Source organism: Cavia porcellus, unplaced genomic scaffold, assembly GCF_034190915.1.
Source record: "Cavia porcellus strain 051 isolate PalLab524CR breed Dunkin Hartley unplaced genomic scaffold, mCavPor4.1 scaffold_6, whole genome shotgun sequence".
NCBI classification, from domain to species: domain Eukaryota; kingdom Metazoa; phylum Chordata; class Mammalia; order Rodentia; family Caviidae; genus Cavia; species Cavia porcellus.
Window position 1 is genome coordinate 46,604,531 of NW_026947489.1, and position 19,608 is coordinate 46,624,138.

Below are 19,608 nucleotides of genomic sequence, written 5' to 3' on the forward strand. Positions count from 1 at the left end.
CAGCTTGTGTGAGAAACACAAAGCATAATCGGAGGACAGATTAGGAAGGAGGAAGAACCTGTTCAAATGGGAGGGAAAACAAGGGATGGTGGAGGGGGAAGAGAAGGGAAAAAGGACTAAAAAAAAGAATGAAGGGCTAGGATTTAGCTCAGTGGCATAAGTGCCTGCCTGGCAAGTGCAAGGTTTTGAGTTTGATCCCCAGGTACAAAAGAAAAAAAAAAAAGAATGGAAGGAAAAAATGGATACAGAGCTTTTGTAAAAAGGGAGAGGAAGAAGAGCTGAGGGGAAGAGGGGAGAATGGGAAAAAAAGAATCCAGATATATTATGTACACATGCAAACTGCCTATGATGAATATGATAATTACATACGACAAACATGTAGTAATAAAAAAAAATTTTTAAATAAAACTAAAAAAACAAAAAAGGCTGCATATGCACTCAGGGTGAAGGCCCTGGGTTCAATCCCAGTACCACCACCACTAACACCAAAATATCTGCCTATCTATACACACACACACACACACACACACACACACACACACACACGATATTTTTAATTATAAAGCATCTTCAAAAAATAAAATTTGATCTCTATTTTCCTATCAAAAAATAAAACAAAATAAAAATGGGGAGAGAGCCCTTCTATGCCTGCTGATATGATACAACAGGACATAGAGGTCTTCAGGTTTTGTCATAAAAGTATGAATTCTCCCATATCTCTCAGACCCAGTCAAAAGGGGATGTTTACTCACCCTAACAAAGTGCCACCTTAAAAAATCCTTTCCATAAAATCAAGCAATTCAGTCAAATCTCTAGACTATCTTATGATATACTTAAGGGACAGAGGTGATCAATCCTATGACAATTAAATGTGCTGTGACAGTGTTAAGTGATATGACAAGCACCTTTTAAATCCAAAACATTCCATCTGTAAATGTGGTGCCAATTCCCTAAAGTAAACTCTTAATTTTAATGGAATTTCAACCCTTCTTTGAAGTAGTTTTAGGAATTTAAGTGATTCTAGAGCTTATCTGAAAAAGAGAACAACTGATTAAATAAGCAGAGAAAGAAGAGCAATGGTACAGGGACTTACGTAGTAAAATATAAATCAATTTCATTAAAGAGCAGGTGACTCAAGAATTTACAGAAGATCAAGGAGAAAAAGTTCTAAACCTCATATAAAAATTATAGTATCTGTTCCTTAGAGATCTGTTAGAACCCAGGGGAGGAAAAGGGGGATGGAGATGAAAGGGTACAAAGTCCCAGTTGGGACAGATCAGTTCTGGAGACCTCATGTACAGCAGGATGAGTTCATTTAATTAAAACATACTGTGTACTGCATACTGCGCTTGAACACTGCTAACATAAATATTAAATGTCATTCCTCAAAAAAAGATAGCTATGAAGATAGCTATAAAATTTAACCATAATTAGCATGATATAAACATATATCAAAACATCACACCGTTCATAAATAAACAATTTTGATTTGTCAATTATTCTTCCATAAAGAAAAATTGTTTGGTAGTACTCAATGGTAAAACCACATAAGCATGACTCTTTTGTGCTGGGGATTACCAGAACCTTTGGTTTACATATATGCTCAGGCTTTATTTTTATTTTTTAAGACAAGGTCTTGTTAAGTCACTAAACTGCATAAACCAGACTGGAATTTAGCAATCCTCCTGCCTCTGTCTCCCAGAGTGCTGGGATTACACCATGTGCCACATCACCCATCCAACCTAATACTTTCTTGTAGCAGGCTAATGTTTGGGGATACATTTACTTGCTACTTTTATTTTTAAAAATATGCATGACTATTCTGGCTTTCTATTTCTTTCTGAATCAATTTTGATGAGCTCCAGTTTCCAGAATCAGGTCCATGTCATCTAAGTCTTCAAATGTGGCAGCATAATATTGTACATACTGTCCCTTATCATCTTTTTTACTGTCCCCTGTGTTTCAGAAAAGGGTGAATCATCAGACCCTTTCAAAAAAGAGTCTAAGTCCCTGGTATTTAAGTGGCCATGATCAATGCCACACAACCACACCTCCAGTCCCAGCTGATGGCATGAGCTCCTATTGTAAGGGTTCATGGAACTCTGGAGTGAGGCTGCACCCAGGATACTGGTGTTATGGTTTGTGTCTAGATGTCCCCCCAGAGCCCCATGTGGTCATAGGTGAGGTTTCTTCAGAGGTTACTGGATCTACAGGGTATGACACTGGCATTGATTCATGGTGCAATGCTAGGCTCCAGGGCACTAGGATTAAGGGTGCGCATGCTACTGGCCCTGAGTAGCTTGCATAAGATACTCGGGATAGAAAGAGCTGTGGTCACCCCTTGCTGCTTTGCTACCTTCTGCCCACCATGAACTGTTTCTTCTCTGTGATTCTCTCTACATGCTTCCCTCTCTCAGGGCCAGCTGATTACGAACTGAAATCTCCACAAATTGTGAGTAAATAAACCTTTCTCCTTTAACTTTGGATATCAGGTATTTTGTCTCAGCAACTAGACAAATAACCAAGATATCTAGGCTGAAGCCACAAAGAAAAATATGTAATCGACTTGACAATATAAAACTCACATGTCTGTAAATCTAGATATATGAAATTAAAAGGCACATAGCAATTGCTCTATCCCTGTCTTATGGTGGCTTCCACCCTCCTGACCCTTCTTGCCAATAATGCTGCTGCTTGTACATACGCTACACAACACAGCTGGAACACAAGGATCCCAGCCACAACCTCACAAACCTGGCTGCTAAGCTTGGAGAAATTCCCAAAGCAAGGTGTCAAGAAGAACCCTTTAGTCTCAAGATCCACTCCAGATGGCCTTCGGGGTACAGATTCTGTGCCTCACAGAGGAGGATGGGAGTCACATCCCCAGCCTTGTTGTTCCCCTGCCATCATCATAACCACCAGCCTCCTCTGTGTCCTCCCTCCCACCCCTCTTCTGGCAACCTGGGAATGTCTATCACAGAACGATGATGCCAGATTAGAAAATGCCACTTTTAATTGATAGTCTCATACTATCTCCCCTTGGGAGTTGATTTTGTTTAAAAAATTCTGAGTATGTCTAAGTGAAAAGAAACATGCTAATTTTCCCATCATAGCAATTACACCACGTATTTTTAAAATATCTAACACTGTCATACTGCTTCAAAGCCGTTACTTTTAAGATAAACGCCACAGAGTAAATAGAGAAAACACTTGCAACAAATGCAGGTAGGTGGATGGTGGCTCACCTCCGGTAAAAGGGAGGGGTCATTCTGTAAAAGCAGCACCCCAAGCTGGGCTTCGTTGAGGCCAAAGAGCCCGTGGTTTTTCAGAACCTGGATGTTCACCAGGGTGTGGATGTCATGGGACAGGCTGCAGGTGGACCTAGAAGAACACCAAGCTCTGAATCAGAAGCTGGGAAAGCAGCCAGCTCGCAGCCCACTTGTAAAGGTGAAGGCTTACTGGTAGATAATCAGAAAGCTAGACTAAAGTAATTTCCTTTCCAGGGTCATTTTCCTGTTCCAGGCTCTAAAGCCAAGTCACCCCACCCCCTACTCCTCCCCCTCCTCCTCCCCTCGCCGGGATAGGCGGCACAGTGGGCCCAGGGGAGAGTCCCGCATTACCAGCTGCGCATAGTACTTGCTCCGCCCCCCTCCCAAGCCTAGGTTGCCAGGGGTCAGACCAGACCAGGGCTTGAACCCTACACTGTGCGGGCTCAAAAGGTCCGTGCAACTCCCAAGATTCTCAGATGTTCCTTCAAGGAGCACAGTAAGTAAGTGAACTCGGAGGACATGGATTTAACCCAGACTTAAGGCCTGTAACCCTAACACTCAGGAAGCCCAGGCAGAGGTTCGCAGACAGTTTGAGGCTAGCCTGGGCTGCACAGAGGTATCCGGTCCCCAAAACAAACAAACTTTCAGTGAGGATGCAGGGGGGCCTCGGTAGCAGCCTGGGGCCCCTTCCAGCTTGCCCTTCGGGAGGGGTCCCCGCCCCTGGCGCCCTGCGCCCCTCACCAGCAGTCCCGATGCGGGCACTTGCCCAGCATGTGCCGGCGGCAGAAGTGCAGCTGGTCGCAGCCTCGGCACTCGCCGCGCTGGTAGCGGGCGCACAGGCGCGCGGAGGACACGGCCACCACCCTACAGGCCCGGGCGCCGCCAGCCTCGGCCTCCACGTCCTGCAGCAGGAAGCGCTCGGGCCCGGCGCGCTGCAGCACGTCCCCGAGCCGCGCGGGCGACAGCTCCACGTGGCCGCGCAGGTCCTGCAGCAGCATGCGGCCGCCGTGCGCGCACAGCACCTTGGTGAGGAACGAGCACACCGTGGGCTCCGCCATGGCCAGCCAGGCCCGAGCACGGCCCCGCCCCGTCACGTCCGCCCTGGTGGGCAGGGCCTGGCGTGCGGGAAAGGGGCCGGCAGCCTCTGCGCGACTTGGCTCCAAGCGCCTGGAGGGCTTGGTGGAGCCAGAGTCTGAGAAGAGCTGAACAAGATGAGCTCCTGGCTGGAACTGCCAGGGGCTGTAAAGGTAAGAAAGTAAGGGGCCCCGGCCGCTGTAGGTGGCTGGCAGGAGATGGTCATTAGGGAAGTGGCCGCTGATATGTGTGGCCCTCCGTGTGCTTTTGAACCGCGGACTGCCCCAGGTCAGAAGTGGTAGAAATGGGAAACACACACACTGGATTTGAGATTTCATTCTCAAATGAAAAAATATATAAAACATCTCAACTATTGTATGTGAATCACTTCATTGTTTATGGCATTTTCCTCTGTGTTGTCTTATTTTTCTCATGCAAAGACAGTGTTATTTTGTTGTATTTTATTTTGTGATTCTGGAGGTGGAACCTGAGCTTAATGCAAGCGGTCCATCACTAAGCTGCATCTCCAAGCATGTTGAGTTAGGCACATAGACCCATACATGTGCTAAATATCTGTCATTCGTGCTTAACTTGTTTGGTTGGTTTGGTTTGGTTTGTTGAGACAGGGTCGGATTCACCGTGTAACCCAGGCTGGCCTCTGACACAGTGGCAATCCTCCTGCCTCAGCCTCCTGAGTGCTGGAATTACAAGTATGTGCCACCACACCCGGCTACAGCATGCTCACTTAATCACAGGATACCAAGATGGACAAGGAATGGGAGAATGCAGCCAGCCTCGATACTGTCTTATAAGGTGATTGTGAGTATTGAATGAGTCTATGTTAGGTCACGTAAAGAAGTTAGAGAAAAGGCAGCGGCTCACTTGCTGAGAAATGTGGAGTTGCCTCAGTGGATGTGGGGACTCATGAGGAAGCTGTGGGATGGGAGTGATGTGCTCTGCCTGCATGCGCAGAGCTCTGTGTCACTGTTTTGTGCTCAGCAGGGCTTTCCCCAACCTCCCCTCCAAGGCGGGTCCCCATCTCTGTGAAGAAGAGGCCCACGATGTTTACTTATATTTTTGTTTGTAGCATTCAAGCTTACGGAAGCAGGAATTGGGCCATCACTATATCCCCACCATCTAAAAGTATTTTATAGGGAGAGAGATCTTTTGCAGCTGGGAAGGGAACCAAGAGATGGAGGAGGGAGCGGGGAGGGAACGTGAGAAGAATCAAGATGTGTTTCATCTGTGTACCAACTCTCCAGTGAGTGTAACCATCACTTCAAACGTGGACTGCTAAAAGTACGTTTTAAAAAGAAATATTACAAACTCTTAAAAAATAAAGTGTTTGGCGACATTATAGGACAGGTGTTTTGTGTTGGCTTATTTATTTTGTGGTGCTAAGGCTCAGACTCTGGGCTTTGTGTGTGCTGGACAGGCAACTGGCCTTTAAGCTATCCCCCTGGCAGGACAGTTGTTTTACAGAGACTGCTGGCAAAATAAGAGAATGGATTTCTAGGAAGCAAGGCAAGATAGGGAATAAGAGATGAAAACAGCTTTGAAGGACTAGAAGGCCAGTTTTTACTGAGCTGAGTTTAGAGAGGACGATCCATGCAGGATTTGAGGAAGATGAGGAAGGAAGGGACACAGATCTGACACAGATCCCAGTCATACCTGTTCAGTGGTAGAATACAAAGATGGATAAGCCTGGGTTGAGTCCCAGCTGCCCGTGACCACAACCTGCTTTTAGCTCTTCCTGTGCTACTCTCCCTCTTTCCACAGCTCTCTTCCCTAGCCCCACCCATGTTTCAGGTTCACCTTCCAAATAAACTATTTGCTTCTGACAGAACCCAGACTAAGAGACAGACCAAGAAAAAGAGTAGAGAAAAGTGAGTGTCAGGCAGGGGTCACTCCCAGTAGCTCAAGCTGAAAACCAAGCCTTCATTCAACACTCAGCTGCTGAGTTGCGGGGGCATCTCTGATGCAAACTGTTGCCATGTCTGACTGCTGTAGTCTGGGGATCAGTCAGCTCATTCATTTGGGAACTTGCAGGGAGTGGGGGACTCCAGAGCAGACAAGTGAGGAATGTGAGAAGTGAGAGTTTGGAAAGAAAAGGTAGAGGCCAGGCAGGTTCAGAGGGAAAGGTAAAGAGACCATGCAGGGCCTCAGTCATGGCCTGGGGGCCCTGTGCACACACCTCCCACCTGGCGTCCGCTAGCTTTCAGGGTAGGTATCTTTACAGCAGCTAAGTGGGGACAGGAATTAACTGCTGTTTAGTTTTGCTTCCTTCTACTAAAATGATGGGCTGAAGAATCCACTCCAAAAACTACATGATGGCAGATTTTACTGGAAGCCTGCTGTGATAAAACATACACACAGAAAACAAATAAGCATGCATTTATAAGAAAAGTAATTTATTAAAGCCCTCAAATATCTACTTGTATTTGTTTTGATACATTTTTGTGTATTTGAATACAGGTGTTTGGACAGAAATTGGTTTGCTGTATCTTTATGTTGTGATCCAAATCAAATGAGTTTTACCTTCACTTTATCAAATCCATGCTCTCTCTCTCTCTCTCTCTCCTATGTTCTCCATTCAAAGCTGTGAGTTTTAAAAGAATGTATGGAGCAGGACTTTTGGAGGACTGACTGGATAATTCTGCAGATAACCATTTATATTTTTAACTTTTGTTAAAGTACACCCCTGGTGCCAATCCTGGGATAAGAGGAAGGGAGGAATGTGGGCAGCTGCCAGTCCTCAAATACATGCCAGCCCGCTGTGGGCTTCTCCATCATCTCCTCTGCCTTGCGTGGCAGTGGGCTAAAGGCTATTGTTCCTTGCTCATCAAATCCTGGAATGTTGTCTTAGTCACTTTTCTGGTGGCTGAGACACAATATCCAACACCCACAGCATCCAGGAGGAGGTGTTTATGGCTCATGATTTCAGACAGTTCAGTCCTTGGTGGACAGGCTCAAATGCAGAAAGACCATGGTGGAACAGTCTGGGAAGAAGAAAGCTGTTTATGTCATGGTGGCCAGGAAGCAGAGAAAGGAGGAGCAAAGAGAAAGACATGCCCTTCTAAGTCACAACCCAGTGAGCCAGCTAACAGCAAGTCAACTCTAGAACCCCCACGATCCAGTGATGTTCCAAACACCCTGCCACTGCACGCGGGAGAGTGCTGGAGGTCATCCTTCATCTAAACCATAACAAGTAATAAAACTCACTGTCTCTTCTCTCCTTGGAATAAACTGGTATCTGCAGTTGATTATCTTTGTGGAGACACCAACAAATGCAGCAAATAAAGGCAACAGAACAGAATTTTTTTTCTTTTTATTTGTTATTCTCAAGCAAATCAGGAAGTAGTACAACTTGATTACTAAAACATAAATAGTTGATGTTACTAATTCCACAGGCTTTTGCAAGGCACGAGCATAGGAAGAACATGGCTAGCCTGGGTGCTGGGTATAACAGAAATAAAATAGAACAATTTGGTGCAGGAGCTTACATTCCAATACAGAAAGGAAACCATTTCAAATTGTATAGATCCTAAAAATGAACACATCAAGGCACAAAGCATTTTAAAAACTAGGAATTTTGGAGGCAAGGATCTCAGCTACAGAAGTAACAGTTGGGTTCATCTAAGGATGCTAGACATGAACTATGTCAGTGGTTCTCACAGTGGTATATTGGAAAGTGACGGGTCATGGCTGGTTTCATGAGAACTGAGAACTATACTGTCACCGAATAGATGCAGCCAGAGATCACAGATGTCCTACAGCATGTGGATTAGTTCCACACAACGAAGAATTATTCTGCACCTTGTACGACTGTCTAATGTCCTGCTGGACATTTAGGTAGGACTTACAACTCGTCAGAAAGAATATAGTCAATGCATTTGTTTCTTCTGAGATGATTTGTAATTCGCCCTACTATGTTTATTTCAGTTAAGGTGATTTCGCCCATTCCTTTATCATAGACAGATAAAGCATGTGGGCTGTTATGACTTAACCGTTTTCATTGTGTTACCATGCCTCTTATAGTTCATTGTCCTGTGCTATAGGCAATAGCTCCTGATTGAGTCTTATGCCCGAAACTATTCATTGTAAGGGTACACGTTTGTCTGTGTCATGGTTTATAACGTAGTTATGCCTCAGCATTTACATAAGAAAATTCATCTTATTTTCATTACAACTTGTCTCCATTACAATAGGACTACAGCAGTCAATTAATTTTTAAAGAAATCCCTTTATGTAAGATATTATCTATGAATCATCTCAGGGCACAAAGGGGATGATAGTACAGAACATCTGCTCTGAAAAGGATGATTAGGCCTGATAGGGTTTGTGGTAGCTGTGATTGGGTGAAGGGGCAGTACTAACATTTAGCATATGAGAGCCAGGTACACTGAACGCTTTGCAATACATTGGATAGCTTCTCACAATAAGAAATTATTCTGCGCCCTATACGAATCTTGAATGTCTCACCTGACATTCATGTAAGACACAAAGCTCGACTGCAAAAATGTATGTCCTCATTTTTTGTCGACATTTTCTTATATAGTACTGTGTATCAATGAAGGTCATTTCGTCCTTTCTCCTGTACACACATAAGTATTATCATATGTAAGTAAGTCACTATAGTCCACAGTTGTTGTATCATTAGTCTACAGTCTCATGTCCACTCATTTCCCTGCTTCATTTTTCCATGCTTCTCTGTAAATAGATTCTGATCTGCTTTCAAGTTTACATTCATTATAAATATACGTAAACATCGGACTTCTTCATGTCTTATAGTACTGTAGTATTGTACCCAAGATATGTACCTTTTATTTCTTTTGTTAGTTTTAATTTTTAATTTACTTCTAGAATCATGTATAGGTATAATATATTACTTTTTAATTGCATTTTGAGGATAATAAAGCATACTTGCAAAGTTTTTGTTATTAAAAAACAAAAGGCAGATGTGCTCACTGAGAACCACTGAACAACATAAGAAGGGGAGCAACTGCCAGGAAGCCGAGTGCATTATACAAAAGAAAATAAATGACAGAGGAATAGGAAGGGAAAGATCTTTTCGGGGCTGGGATCATGGTTTTGAACTTTATCCAAAAGATGCGATCCAGGTTGGATTTGCAGTCCCATTAAGTAAAATTTTAAATTGCATTCAGTAGAAAACGTTATAAGAGGACAAAGAGATGTGTAAGAGGTAAAACTAGACTTGGGAACGACTTCAACATAGATGAGGAGGTGAGGTGAGGAGCAAGGGTGACTGCAGTTCTGCTTGAGCAGAATGGATCCGATGATTGTTTTTACTCAGGGTAGGAATGGATTCCTCTGAGGAAGACAGACAGAGATTTCCATTTTGGACCACAGGTGCCCGTGAAATATCCACCTAGAGGTGTTTCCTGGGCAGCTGGAAAGAGCTGCATACACTATACCTCTACAGTACAAGGATCAAAGTCAAGATGGAAACCACTGTGAGAAAAAATAAATGAGTAAGAAGAATCATTGGTGGCAAGCTCCCAGAAAATAACCATACTCTAAAAAAGTCGACATTTGTTACTGATAGAGAACTATGAACCTTTTTGTACTATCTAAAATCTGAATATAAAAATCTACTCTGCCAATTAATTATTTGTAACATATCTGCTAGGAGGGACTCTAGTAGGAAATTTTGGCAATGGGTATGGAATGTTGAAAAAGGAAAATTGGAAGGAAAAACCTAATTCACAATATGGAAGGAAATATTGGTTTATGCACTTTAGTAGCTCTAAAAACTATGACAATCCCCACATAATCCGCTATATTTACACAAATGAGTCCCAGCAGGCATTAGGCCTGTTTGGGACATTATTCCCTGTGTTGTAATTCTGTGCTTACCAGAGAGCAAATCGCAGCTCTGTCGGAGGCTCATCCTCCTGCAGGGAGGGCCCTGAGCCTCATCTACCATGCAAACGACCACAAAGCACTTGAATGTATGCTTATATAACTCTGGCTACTACAACTCATTTCTCCTAAAATATAGACACTTTCCTGAAAGCCTGCCCTGGAGGGGGGGAAAAAAAAGCTTTCTTGGTAATTAGGTTAATTAGAATATAAATGTCTACTTTGCCATAATCACACAAAGAACCCAAATGCAGAATTAACTCCAGTTGGTGGCCTTCCTGAGTCATACTTGGTGGCTTAGGACTGCATTCCAAAAAGAGCCAATCTTTTGGGGTCTGTCTCGTAAACAAACGTAAACAAATGTAGAAACAGAGATGGGCTCCCAAATCCATTTCATCACGTGATAAGATACAGCACTGCTGTTATGTCTGCAACAGCATTTACATCTGTCCTTCTTACTTTTCTTCTTAGCATATCCCTACACATTTTTCCCAGCTTTTACAGTCTTCCACCCAAAGCCGTACCATCTTTTGTCCTTATTTCACAGGCAGCATCAGCTTCCTTTCAAACTTTCCAAACTGATTTTGTTGGTTCACTTGAACCAAAACAAAACCATGTTACCCAGTAAACTAAAAAAAAAAGAGTAAATAAGATAAAATGATTGAGTATAGGAAATTTAGAAACTAACCTCTACCAACTACAGCTAAGACAGTGCAAACTTTTCAACACATTGAAGTTATTAAGAGAGCTTTTAAAAAATACTACCACCTGGCTTTTACCCCACGGAGTGATTTCACTGGTAAGTGTACAAACCAGGGCATTGGAATTTTTGTACAGCAAAGTTAGGGAATCATTAATGTAAGACACTAAGTAACAGTGAAAAATAGAAAAGTCTAACCATTATCTAGAGCAATTTGGTCCTCTCTGCAAGGAGAATGGGTATGGCATCCCGGATAATGCTGCCCTTATCATCTCTAGCTAATCACACAGCTTTTCTCTTTGTCTGTTTCAGTATATTCAATCAAGTATGCTGGGTAAATCTGATCTTTCTGGAAGATGACAAAAACAGAGGGATTCAGCATTGTATCCACACAGCTGTTGTACGGTGGCGGAGGGCTCTTGTATATCATGTTTCCCTCAATAAAATCTCCTGCCAGGACTCGAGCTACGAACATAACGATGTTTCTGGCATCGTATAGGCAATTTTTGTGAGAATAGATGGCTTCCTTTGAGAAGTGGTTTCCTAAAAATAATCAGAAAAAGCTTGAGAATCATTATAAAAGCATTATTATGGTTTATAGATTACTTACAGAGACTCAGATGAAAAGACTAAGCGTATGTCAATAATACTGATACTATAAATCTCCCTTGCCCTCCAAAAAATGTTTTCACAAGTACATGTAAATAATACAGACAAGCCCGTGGAAATGGTAGGGACTCACCACAAGCTACGGGGTAACCTGGTCATGTGGTGACATTGCAGGGGCACCATCTGTGCAACTTGGGCAGGAGAAGTGGAGTAAGTTAAGCTGGAACTGATGAGCCAAAGATGTTTCGGAGGAGATGCCACTTTATAGTGCACACATTTTGAGGCACAAGGTCATTTACTACTGAGGCAAGGTCCTCGGAAATGTCAAAGGAAAGGATGGGAAAGGAACTGACCTAACCAAGCTTTCCAGACAGCTGATACACAACTGTTGTTTCATTTCAGAACACCCCAGATAACCATGGAGCTTTCCATCACTGGCAGATACACAAGTTCTGGGCACATGAAAATTTCCTATTCATACTTTTCTCAGTGTCAAGGAAGTGAAAATTCTAATTTCTACACAAAAATCAGTATGTAAAGTGAATTATTTTTGTGAGAACTGTTTAATACATTTTCCATTTATTATATTTGTGATTATCCTAATAGATGTTTAAACTCTAAAAATATGGCTTATCTTGACTAGATCAGATACTGAGTATTCTAGATAAATGACATTGTACTGTATTTGAAATAAAATAAGAAAGCTATGGTTTGAATGTTCATTGTCCTTCATGGGTTTAAACCTTTAAGGCTTGGTTCCTGGAGTGATTCTATTGGAAGGCAGTAGCATCTAGGATATGAAGTCTCTGGGGAGCCTCTTAGGTGAGGGATGGGGGTGCAGTGAGTCCTCTTAGGGGATGATGGGGCACCACCATCCTCTCTTGGCACTGTTCTTAGAGATTGATTGTTTTGATACCAGCCACCACTCTCACCAGACCTAAGCCAATGCAAGCACCATACTTTTCAACTAAATAGACCTTCTCTTGTTGCTAAGTTAGTTGCCCAGGGAATTTCACTGTAGTAACCCAAAGCTGACTAACATTAGCTGACTATCAGGGCCACTTCCATTCTTTTTCCCCAGACAGCATCTTGGTGGAAATTTTTTCACAACTGTTTCTATACATTCACATATAGATACATGCACTCATACTCTGGTATCATATTCTTTGTTTATGGATAGTATTATACTATATGAACAGTTCTACACATGAGAAACAGTTTAAATTTCATGTCACGTGTCACTTAAGATGTTTATCCCATAGCCTCCAAATATATCCAGTAAGTTGTAATAATGCATTTAAACTTAATAAACTTAGGAAGCTCCCACTACATCATTCCTCCACAGAGGCTGTACATTTTTGTCATTTAATTACAAAAAATTATATGTTTGGGCCTGTGTTTAACTTGTTCACCACTACGTGCCCAGCATCTGGTGTACAGAAGGCACTCAAAATATGAGCTGAATTACTACTGTCTTGCATTTTGAGGCTGTATATAAATTTAATCTTACTTCTGAGTTGAACCCACTAAACTGTTACTTCCTAGATGTGAACAGTTCTGTCCTGCATTTTTTGTGTATTTGATTGTGTTTTTAAGAGTTGCATGCAAGAGTTAATGAGCAAAGAGAAACAGGGCTAAAGACTACGGGCAGACACAATCTTTGAGACTGCAAATCCCAAGTGGCCCAGTGTGGCTGAGATGAGGAGAGGCCTCTAACAGCACAGATTAGGGTCACTCTAGTAATGAACCCATTGCCAGTGAACAGCAGTGGCAAACAGTGTTGCCAACAGGAGAAGTCTGTAAGCAAAAGACAGATGCCACGCTAAGGGCAGCCGGCCTGTGCCCAAGTCAGCTGGGCCATTCTATTTTGCCAGGTACTGTGTGGCTGAGCTATATTCCTAGCCGACCCTTCTAATTTGGGTACTTATGTTACTATGAGCTTATTTTCTCTCCATGACTACTGAATCCCGAACATGCTGACAAATACAAAATGATTACATACACATCTTAATGAAAGCATGTACAGACCTTGTCCATATTTCTTTGTTTGAGCTCCATCATAGGTCCACACGAAATTATTTGCACAGATGGAATCCACATGAGTGCTGCTTGTTGCATAAAACAAGAGTCTTTCCTTTTTCTCTGTCATCAGCAGTCGCCTTCTAATATAGGAAATATGAGGCTTAATACAAAGAAAATTCCTCTCCCACACTAGCTGATAACATTGATCCCAAATAAAGTCTAATCATTTTAAAATTTTCTTCCATTCACTTTCAACATGGAAAATTTAAAAGCACAATTATAAATTAATAAATGTATGAAAACATTTAAAACTATAATTATCAAAATAATCCAGATATTATGTAAGGGAATCAGATAATGTCACCAACCTTTCAAAAGAATTCAAGAGCTCTGGATTATGGATCTTCTTTATCTTTTCGATCTTGAAATTTTTCATAGACTCTTTGAAACAATCCCTTATCATGGTGTATTCCATAGAATCATTACTGAGATCTATTAACTAAGAAAGTTTAAAAATATATAAATCAGAAGTAGGGAACATTGGAAGCATGCCGTGCTCATATGGATGGGCCTCCATGAGAATCATTGCCAGGTCTCAGACAGCAGGTGGGATAGACTGGCCTCCATCTGCCCACATCTGCCTGTTCATTGTAGTAATGAATCCAACAGGCAGCAAGCCGGTCCATTTAGGCCAACTTAAAGTTTACAAAACATTAGGCAAAGGGAGCTCCCCAGCAGTATCAACCAAGTACAGTGACCCAACAAGCTTATTGCCCAAAGGTCCAAAACCAGTGAGTGGATGAGAAACTGAATGTCCCCATGAAGTCTAAGCAGATTGGCCTGCATAGAAATCGGAGTGAGATGTGGAAGCTAAAAAACCAAGAATTACCTGGCCCAAACCAGAGCCAAGTCACTTTTGCTATCACCCATGAAATAGAGGTACAGGCATAAGTCCCTCAAGGTTGTCCTGAGGACCTGCCTCAGTGTAGCCAGCTGACCCTGAGGCAAACCATATGATCACTGCCTTTGAATCTCAATCGAGTTCTGTGGAAGCATTTCATTCATTCAAACAAACCAACATTTGTATCAGTAAACTTTTCCCCACCCTTTAGAATTCCCCCACCAATCAAATCAAAACCAAGTACCTTGTATCCATTCAAAGGGAGAGAGCCGACATCCCTTTGAGGAACAAAGGTTGAGAGGACAGCCTCTGGCGGGGTCTGCGCAGGCTGACGACTGGAAGCAGAGAACTGCACCCTCGGAGGACTGCAGAGAACGACATTTCACTTGCTCCCTGTTCCATAGGCACAGGCAACTTTCCGTCCTTGACTTCTGCCCCGAAGCCAAGGTTTCCTCTAGAGAAACCTAGTGCTTATTTCTGTATTTTTCTCTGGACCACACCCTTGCATCTTCCTGGTATTGATATGCCAGTAATCATACTGTTTTAAAATGCAGCAACTCTTCATATCCCTGATGCCTTTGTTCTCAAGAACCCAAAAGTCAAACCTTCAGCTTTTCACCCGCGGGCCAACGCTCCTCCAATCAGCTGTCAATACGTCATTGCACTCTGCCCTCCCCCCCCCCACGCCCCCATCAATTCCAAATAAAGGCTGCAGTTTTTCCCTTGTTCCTCCAGAGGGTGCTTTTGTCTCTTCAGCAGCTCTCCCATGCCTGCAATAAAGGCCTCTTTCCTTCTTTCTCTGTTTTCTCTCTCTCTTTATCTCTCTTGAGTCTGAGGACCAAACAATAATGGCAACAGAATCAAGAGAACTAGAAAATCACCATTTTGCAATACTTAATAACAAACTGAACCTAAACAGTGATTGGCAATAGATACCATGACCATTAAGTGATAGATGAGGACGGGAAGCTTCAGACTGGAATGATGGAAGCCACTCTTTAATCTGCATTACTAACACTAGGACAACTACATGTTCTGCATCTCCTTAAGAAAATGTGACCAAGTATAACCCTTCAGTTCTCCAAATTATATCATCAATTTATAGAAATTACCCATCAAGGGCAATTCAATAGGTTAAATCACTCAGATTCTTTTTAAAAATCATATGAAAAAAGTCAAGGAAGGAGCTAATACATTAAAAATTGGAGACAAAGGTCAAATGCAGTACTAAGACCCTACTTAGATATGCCTGGAATAAGTCAACTCTGAAAAGTCTTTTAGGAGACAATGAAAAAACAGAGCATGAACTGGATATAAGATGGTATGAAAGGGGCCAGGGATTTAGCTCAGCAGCACCAGTGCCTGCCTGGCAAGCACTGGGTTGTGAGTTTGATCCCCAGTACCAAAACAAAAAAGATAATATGGAAGAATTACTACCACTTTTCTTAGGAGGGTTAAGGGTATTGAGTAACAGTTTTTATACTCCTTATTTGTTAAAGACACCTAAAGTTTTTACAGAGAAATCACACACCTGTAAGATGCACATAAAAATATCCTAGCAAAAGAAAAAAATAGAGTTGAAAGATGAAACAAGATGGTAAAATACAGTCACTGAAGATGGATATTAGCTACATATAAGTTTATCACTTAATCCTCGCTACTGTGATTGATGTTTGAAATTTACCATGATCAAAGCAATTCCATTTAAAAAATAAGTGCCTTCAGAAACAAAACTGTTTAAAGATCCCTTTGTGTAAAATAACGATTCTTTTGGAACAAAGAAAGATTGGCCATTTTATCTGTATTTTATACTTGGATTTCCCTTGAGACCACAGTGTTAAGTGAAATAAATCAGACATACAAGCTTAAATATTGCATGGTTCTTTTATGAGAAACCCAAAGCATAAATAAATCAAAGAGCAAAATAAACAGTAGATAACAGGATCTTTTCCAAATAGGAAGGGGTCCAAGAGATGGAGGGAGGGAAGGGAAAAGGGATGTAAAAAGAAATTAAGACATGTTAACACACATACACCAACTCCACACAAGGAATGTGAGCAGTACGTACTACAAACATGGGCTGATAAATATTTTTAAAAATAAACAAACAGGAGCTGTGTATCCTCAGGTGAGAGCAGAACCACGAAAGCTCATTTCCTGCACAACCCCTTACACGACCCCCGTGGACACTGGTCCTGATTCATTTTCTTGCACAGCTTTCTAAGTTAGATCACTGTATGCCACAGATGATGCAAATTACTTCAAAAGCTTTGGGGAGCTTTAACTGAGTGCAGGAAAGGATAGGAAGGATTTTGCTACTATAGTCATGCAACAGTTATGAATGCATTGTTAGGTGAGTTTGTTGTGTGATAGACTACACTTACACAGGCCTAGCACTTACCATATGCCCTGACCTGTACAGGATCCCCAGAATATCATCATGTAGGGCACAGCTGCACTACAAGCTACTAGAATGGGGAATGTGAACCAAGGGAATTCTAAGTCTCACCAGAGGACAAAGGAAAGATAAAGGACAGTCTCCAGTAAGGGACAGTGGCATAAGAGCTGGGTTATAAAAGATGCTGGATTCGTAAGTAGAATGGGAAGGAATGTTCCTCGAGGATAGGGATGGCCCTGGGCAGCTGTGACACATGTAAATGACTAAAACAGGGAGTGGGTGGACTACAGAACATATTTGGAAATACTCCAAACCAATTTCTTTTCCTCAAAATAAATGTGTACAGAAAGAAACACCTAAGACTGAGACAAGAAAGGCTACAACGTTTGGAGTTTCTACTGTCCAAAAAAATGAAGGGATGGAACTCATGACTGTGTGCTTGCAAGGCAGGCGCTTATGCGGCTGAGCTACATCCCCAGCCCCTCAGCACCTTCTACCAGATCTGGCACCATGCGGCTTCTGAGTCTCCCCCAAAGTGAAAGTGACCATGAAAGGCAAACATTTTTAATAAGGTCGGGACATTAAGACAGCCAGAGCAATTCATCTAAAAACACTCATGAAAGAGGACTGAGAACTGCATCAGAAAGTGGCAAGAACTGGGATAAATGCACTTGAAGCAAGGAGGTAGGGATGAATGGTAATATGGTTTTTAATGTAAGAATTTTATTTTCTTTTTTTTTCCTGTAAGACATTTTTTACAATTTTTTTTTTTTTTGGGTCTTTTTATCAGTACTAGGGATCGACTCATGACTGCCTGCTTGCAAGGCAGGCGCTTATGCCGCTGAGCCAAATCCCCAGCCCCTCATTTTTTAAAAATTTAACATGCTGTACATTTTTTGATCACTCTATATATTTCTTTTTATCTTAACCTGCAATATTTTACTTGATTTGTGAACATTTAAAAGTGCTATAAACCAGGGGTAATAGTGTAGGCCTGTAATCTCAGCACTTGGGAGGCTGACACAGGAAGATCACTGTGAGTTCAAGACCAGCCTGAGTTATATGAACAAGTTCAAGCCCAGCCTGTACTATATAACAAAACCTTGTCTCAAAAAAAAAAAAAAAAAAAAAAAGTGCTGCAAATGACCTTAAATAGCTACATCAATTTGATTCTAATTTTGGGGAAGTCAAATTAATAAATATAAAGAAAATTAGGCTAATTAGTGGTAGACAGTAAGCTGGAAAAGATAGCCAGATTGAAACTCTGAGGTTAAAATTCAGTCATCTTACTTACATGTACACAGAAATTTCCTTTCATCAAAATGAACACATTCCAAGAACCCCAGTGGATGCCTGAGACTGCTAAGAACTGAACCCCACAAAAATTGTTGCTTTTTCCTACACATATCATAAATCTTAACTTATAATTAGGCACAGTAAGAGGTTAACTGCAGATTACAAGATTAATTTAAGATATAAAATATAACAGTATACTGTGAGAAGAGTTATATGAATGTGGGTCTCTCAACATCCAGCAGGTCAACATCTTTTTATACTGTACTATATTTGCAAACTGGGGTTGACAGGAGGAAATTGAACTTGCAAAAAGTGAAACCAGGTACAGGGAAACGTGTGTGTCACTGTCTGTAAATACCAGGGGAATAAAAACAAAAATTAGAGATATTGCTAGCTTGTACTAAATTAGTACACTAGCCATTTGTTCTGCATGCCTAGAATGTATTAATCAAGTAACCTCTTAAGCCTATTTTAGAGACTGGAAGGTGCAGAGTAATTCGTTTGTCCAAATCCCACAGCAAATGAACAGTGAACAGACTTTTAATTGAGGTGACTGAGAGTCAAAGTCCAGGATCTACCAAGTCTCAGGCAAGGTCCTGCGACCCTGAGGTGCTCTGACTCTACAGGAGAACCTGAATTAACCCTGCTCCCTGCAGTCCTGCTGTGGCTCATTTCCAGTTCTGGTTCTTGTTCCCGTGAGATGTTATAAACCTTGAGTTTATCCTTTTCATGAAATACTTTCAATTCTTACAACCAAATAGACTTAGCCAGAACATCTTGATTTTATATCTGTTTGGAAATCTGTTTTCATTATCACGTATCACTTGGAGGAAAAAAAAAAATCCAACTCCGAAAATGTTCATACACAATGTAGATTTTTACTGAAAGTTTCAGGAACAGACAAGAAAGTTACAATGACTATCCCATAGCAAAATGTCCTTTTAAAATGCCACTTACCATAAATTGGTACAACTAAACTAATGAAAAATAAAATAAAATGTTAAAGAACTTCTTTAAGCCAGGCATGCATGCCTGTGATCCCAGCGCTAGGGAGGCTGAGGCAGGAGGATCACCATGAATTCCAGGATACCCTGGACTATGTAATGAGTTCAAGGCTAGCCTGAACTACATAGTGAGATCCTGTCTCAAAAAAAATTCCTTTAATCAATTTGATCTCTCTCCGAAGTTCTTATGCATGTAGCTACCACATCCTTCTCTGTCTCTCTGTCTGTCTGTCTGTCTGTCTGTCTCTCTCTCTGTCTCTCTCTCTCTCTCCCTCTGTCTCTCTCTCTCTCTCTCTCATGTCATTCTGTATAAATCATATACAACCAAGGACATGGAAGGATCCAGTGCAAAACACAGTGCACCGGATGATTTCTTAGGCATTCCCCATTAATCCAGCCACCCAGTTGGAAAAGCTGAGGCCCAGAGTATTTTACAAAATGTGTGTGTGTGT

General features: G+C 41.8%; 2 protein-coding genes and 1 long non-coding RNA gene across 4 annotated transcripts in view; 1 reads left to right on the forward strand and 2 right to left on the reverse strand.

The window, feature by feature from the left end:
* The window catches only part of Zc3hav1l (zinc finger CCCH-type containing, antiviral 1 like), a 14,586-nt gene extending 10,259 nt beyond the window's left edge, over positions 1-4,327 (reverse strand). The window contains exons 1-2 of the mRNA XM_003475345.5: positions 4,011-4,327; positions 3,246-3,381 (exon numbers count right to left, since the gene is read on the reverse strand). Of these exons, the coding sequence (XP_003475393.3) occupies positions 3,246-3,381; positions 4,011-4,327 (453 nt within the window). The remainder of the gene's footprint in view (positions 1-3,245; positions 3,382-4,010) is intronic.
* LOC111758484 (uncharacterized) overlaps positions 1-7,659 on the forward strand; it is a 26,495-nt gene extending 18,836 nt beyond the window's left edge. Inside the window, exons 3-5 of the long non-coding RNA XR_002792664.2 lie at positions 2,418-4,516; positions 4,970-5,156; positions 6,943-7,659. This is a non-coding gene — a long non-coding RNA (uncharacterized LOC111758484). The remainder of the gene's footprint in view (positions 1-2,417; positions 4,517-4,969; positions 5,157-6,942) is intronic.
* Zc3hav1 (zinc finger CCCH-type containing, antiviral 1) overlaps positions 7,657-19,608 on the reverse strand; it is a 55,261-nt gene continuing 43,309 nt past the window's right edge. For both annotated transcript variants that reach the window (XM_063250566.1, XM_013158707.3), the window contains exons 10-13: positions 14,703-14,823; positions 13,926-14,056; positions 13,564-13,697; positions 7,657-11,469 (exon numbers count right to left, since the gene is read on the reverse strand). In XM_063250566.1, coding sequence (XP_063106636.1) covers positions 11,201-11,469; positions 13,564-13,697; positions 13,926-14,056; positions 14,703-14,823 — 655 coding nt within the window. In that variant the 3' untranslated portion in view covers positions 7,657-11,200. The remainder of the gene's footprint in view (positions 11,470-13,563; positions 13,698-13,925; positions 14,057-14,702; positions 14,824-19,608) is intronic.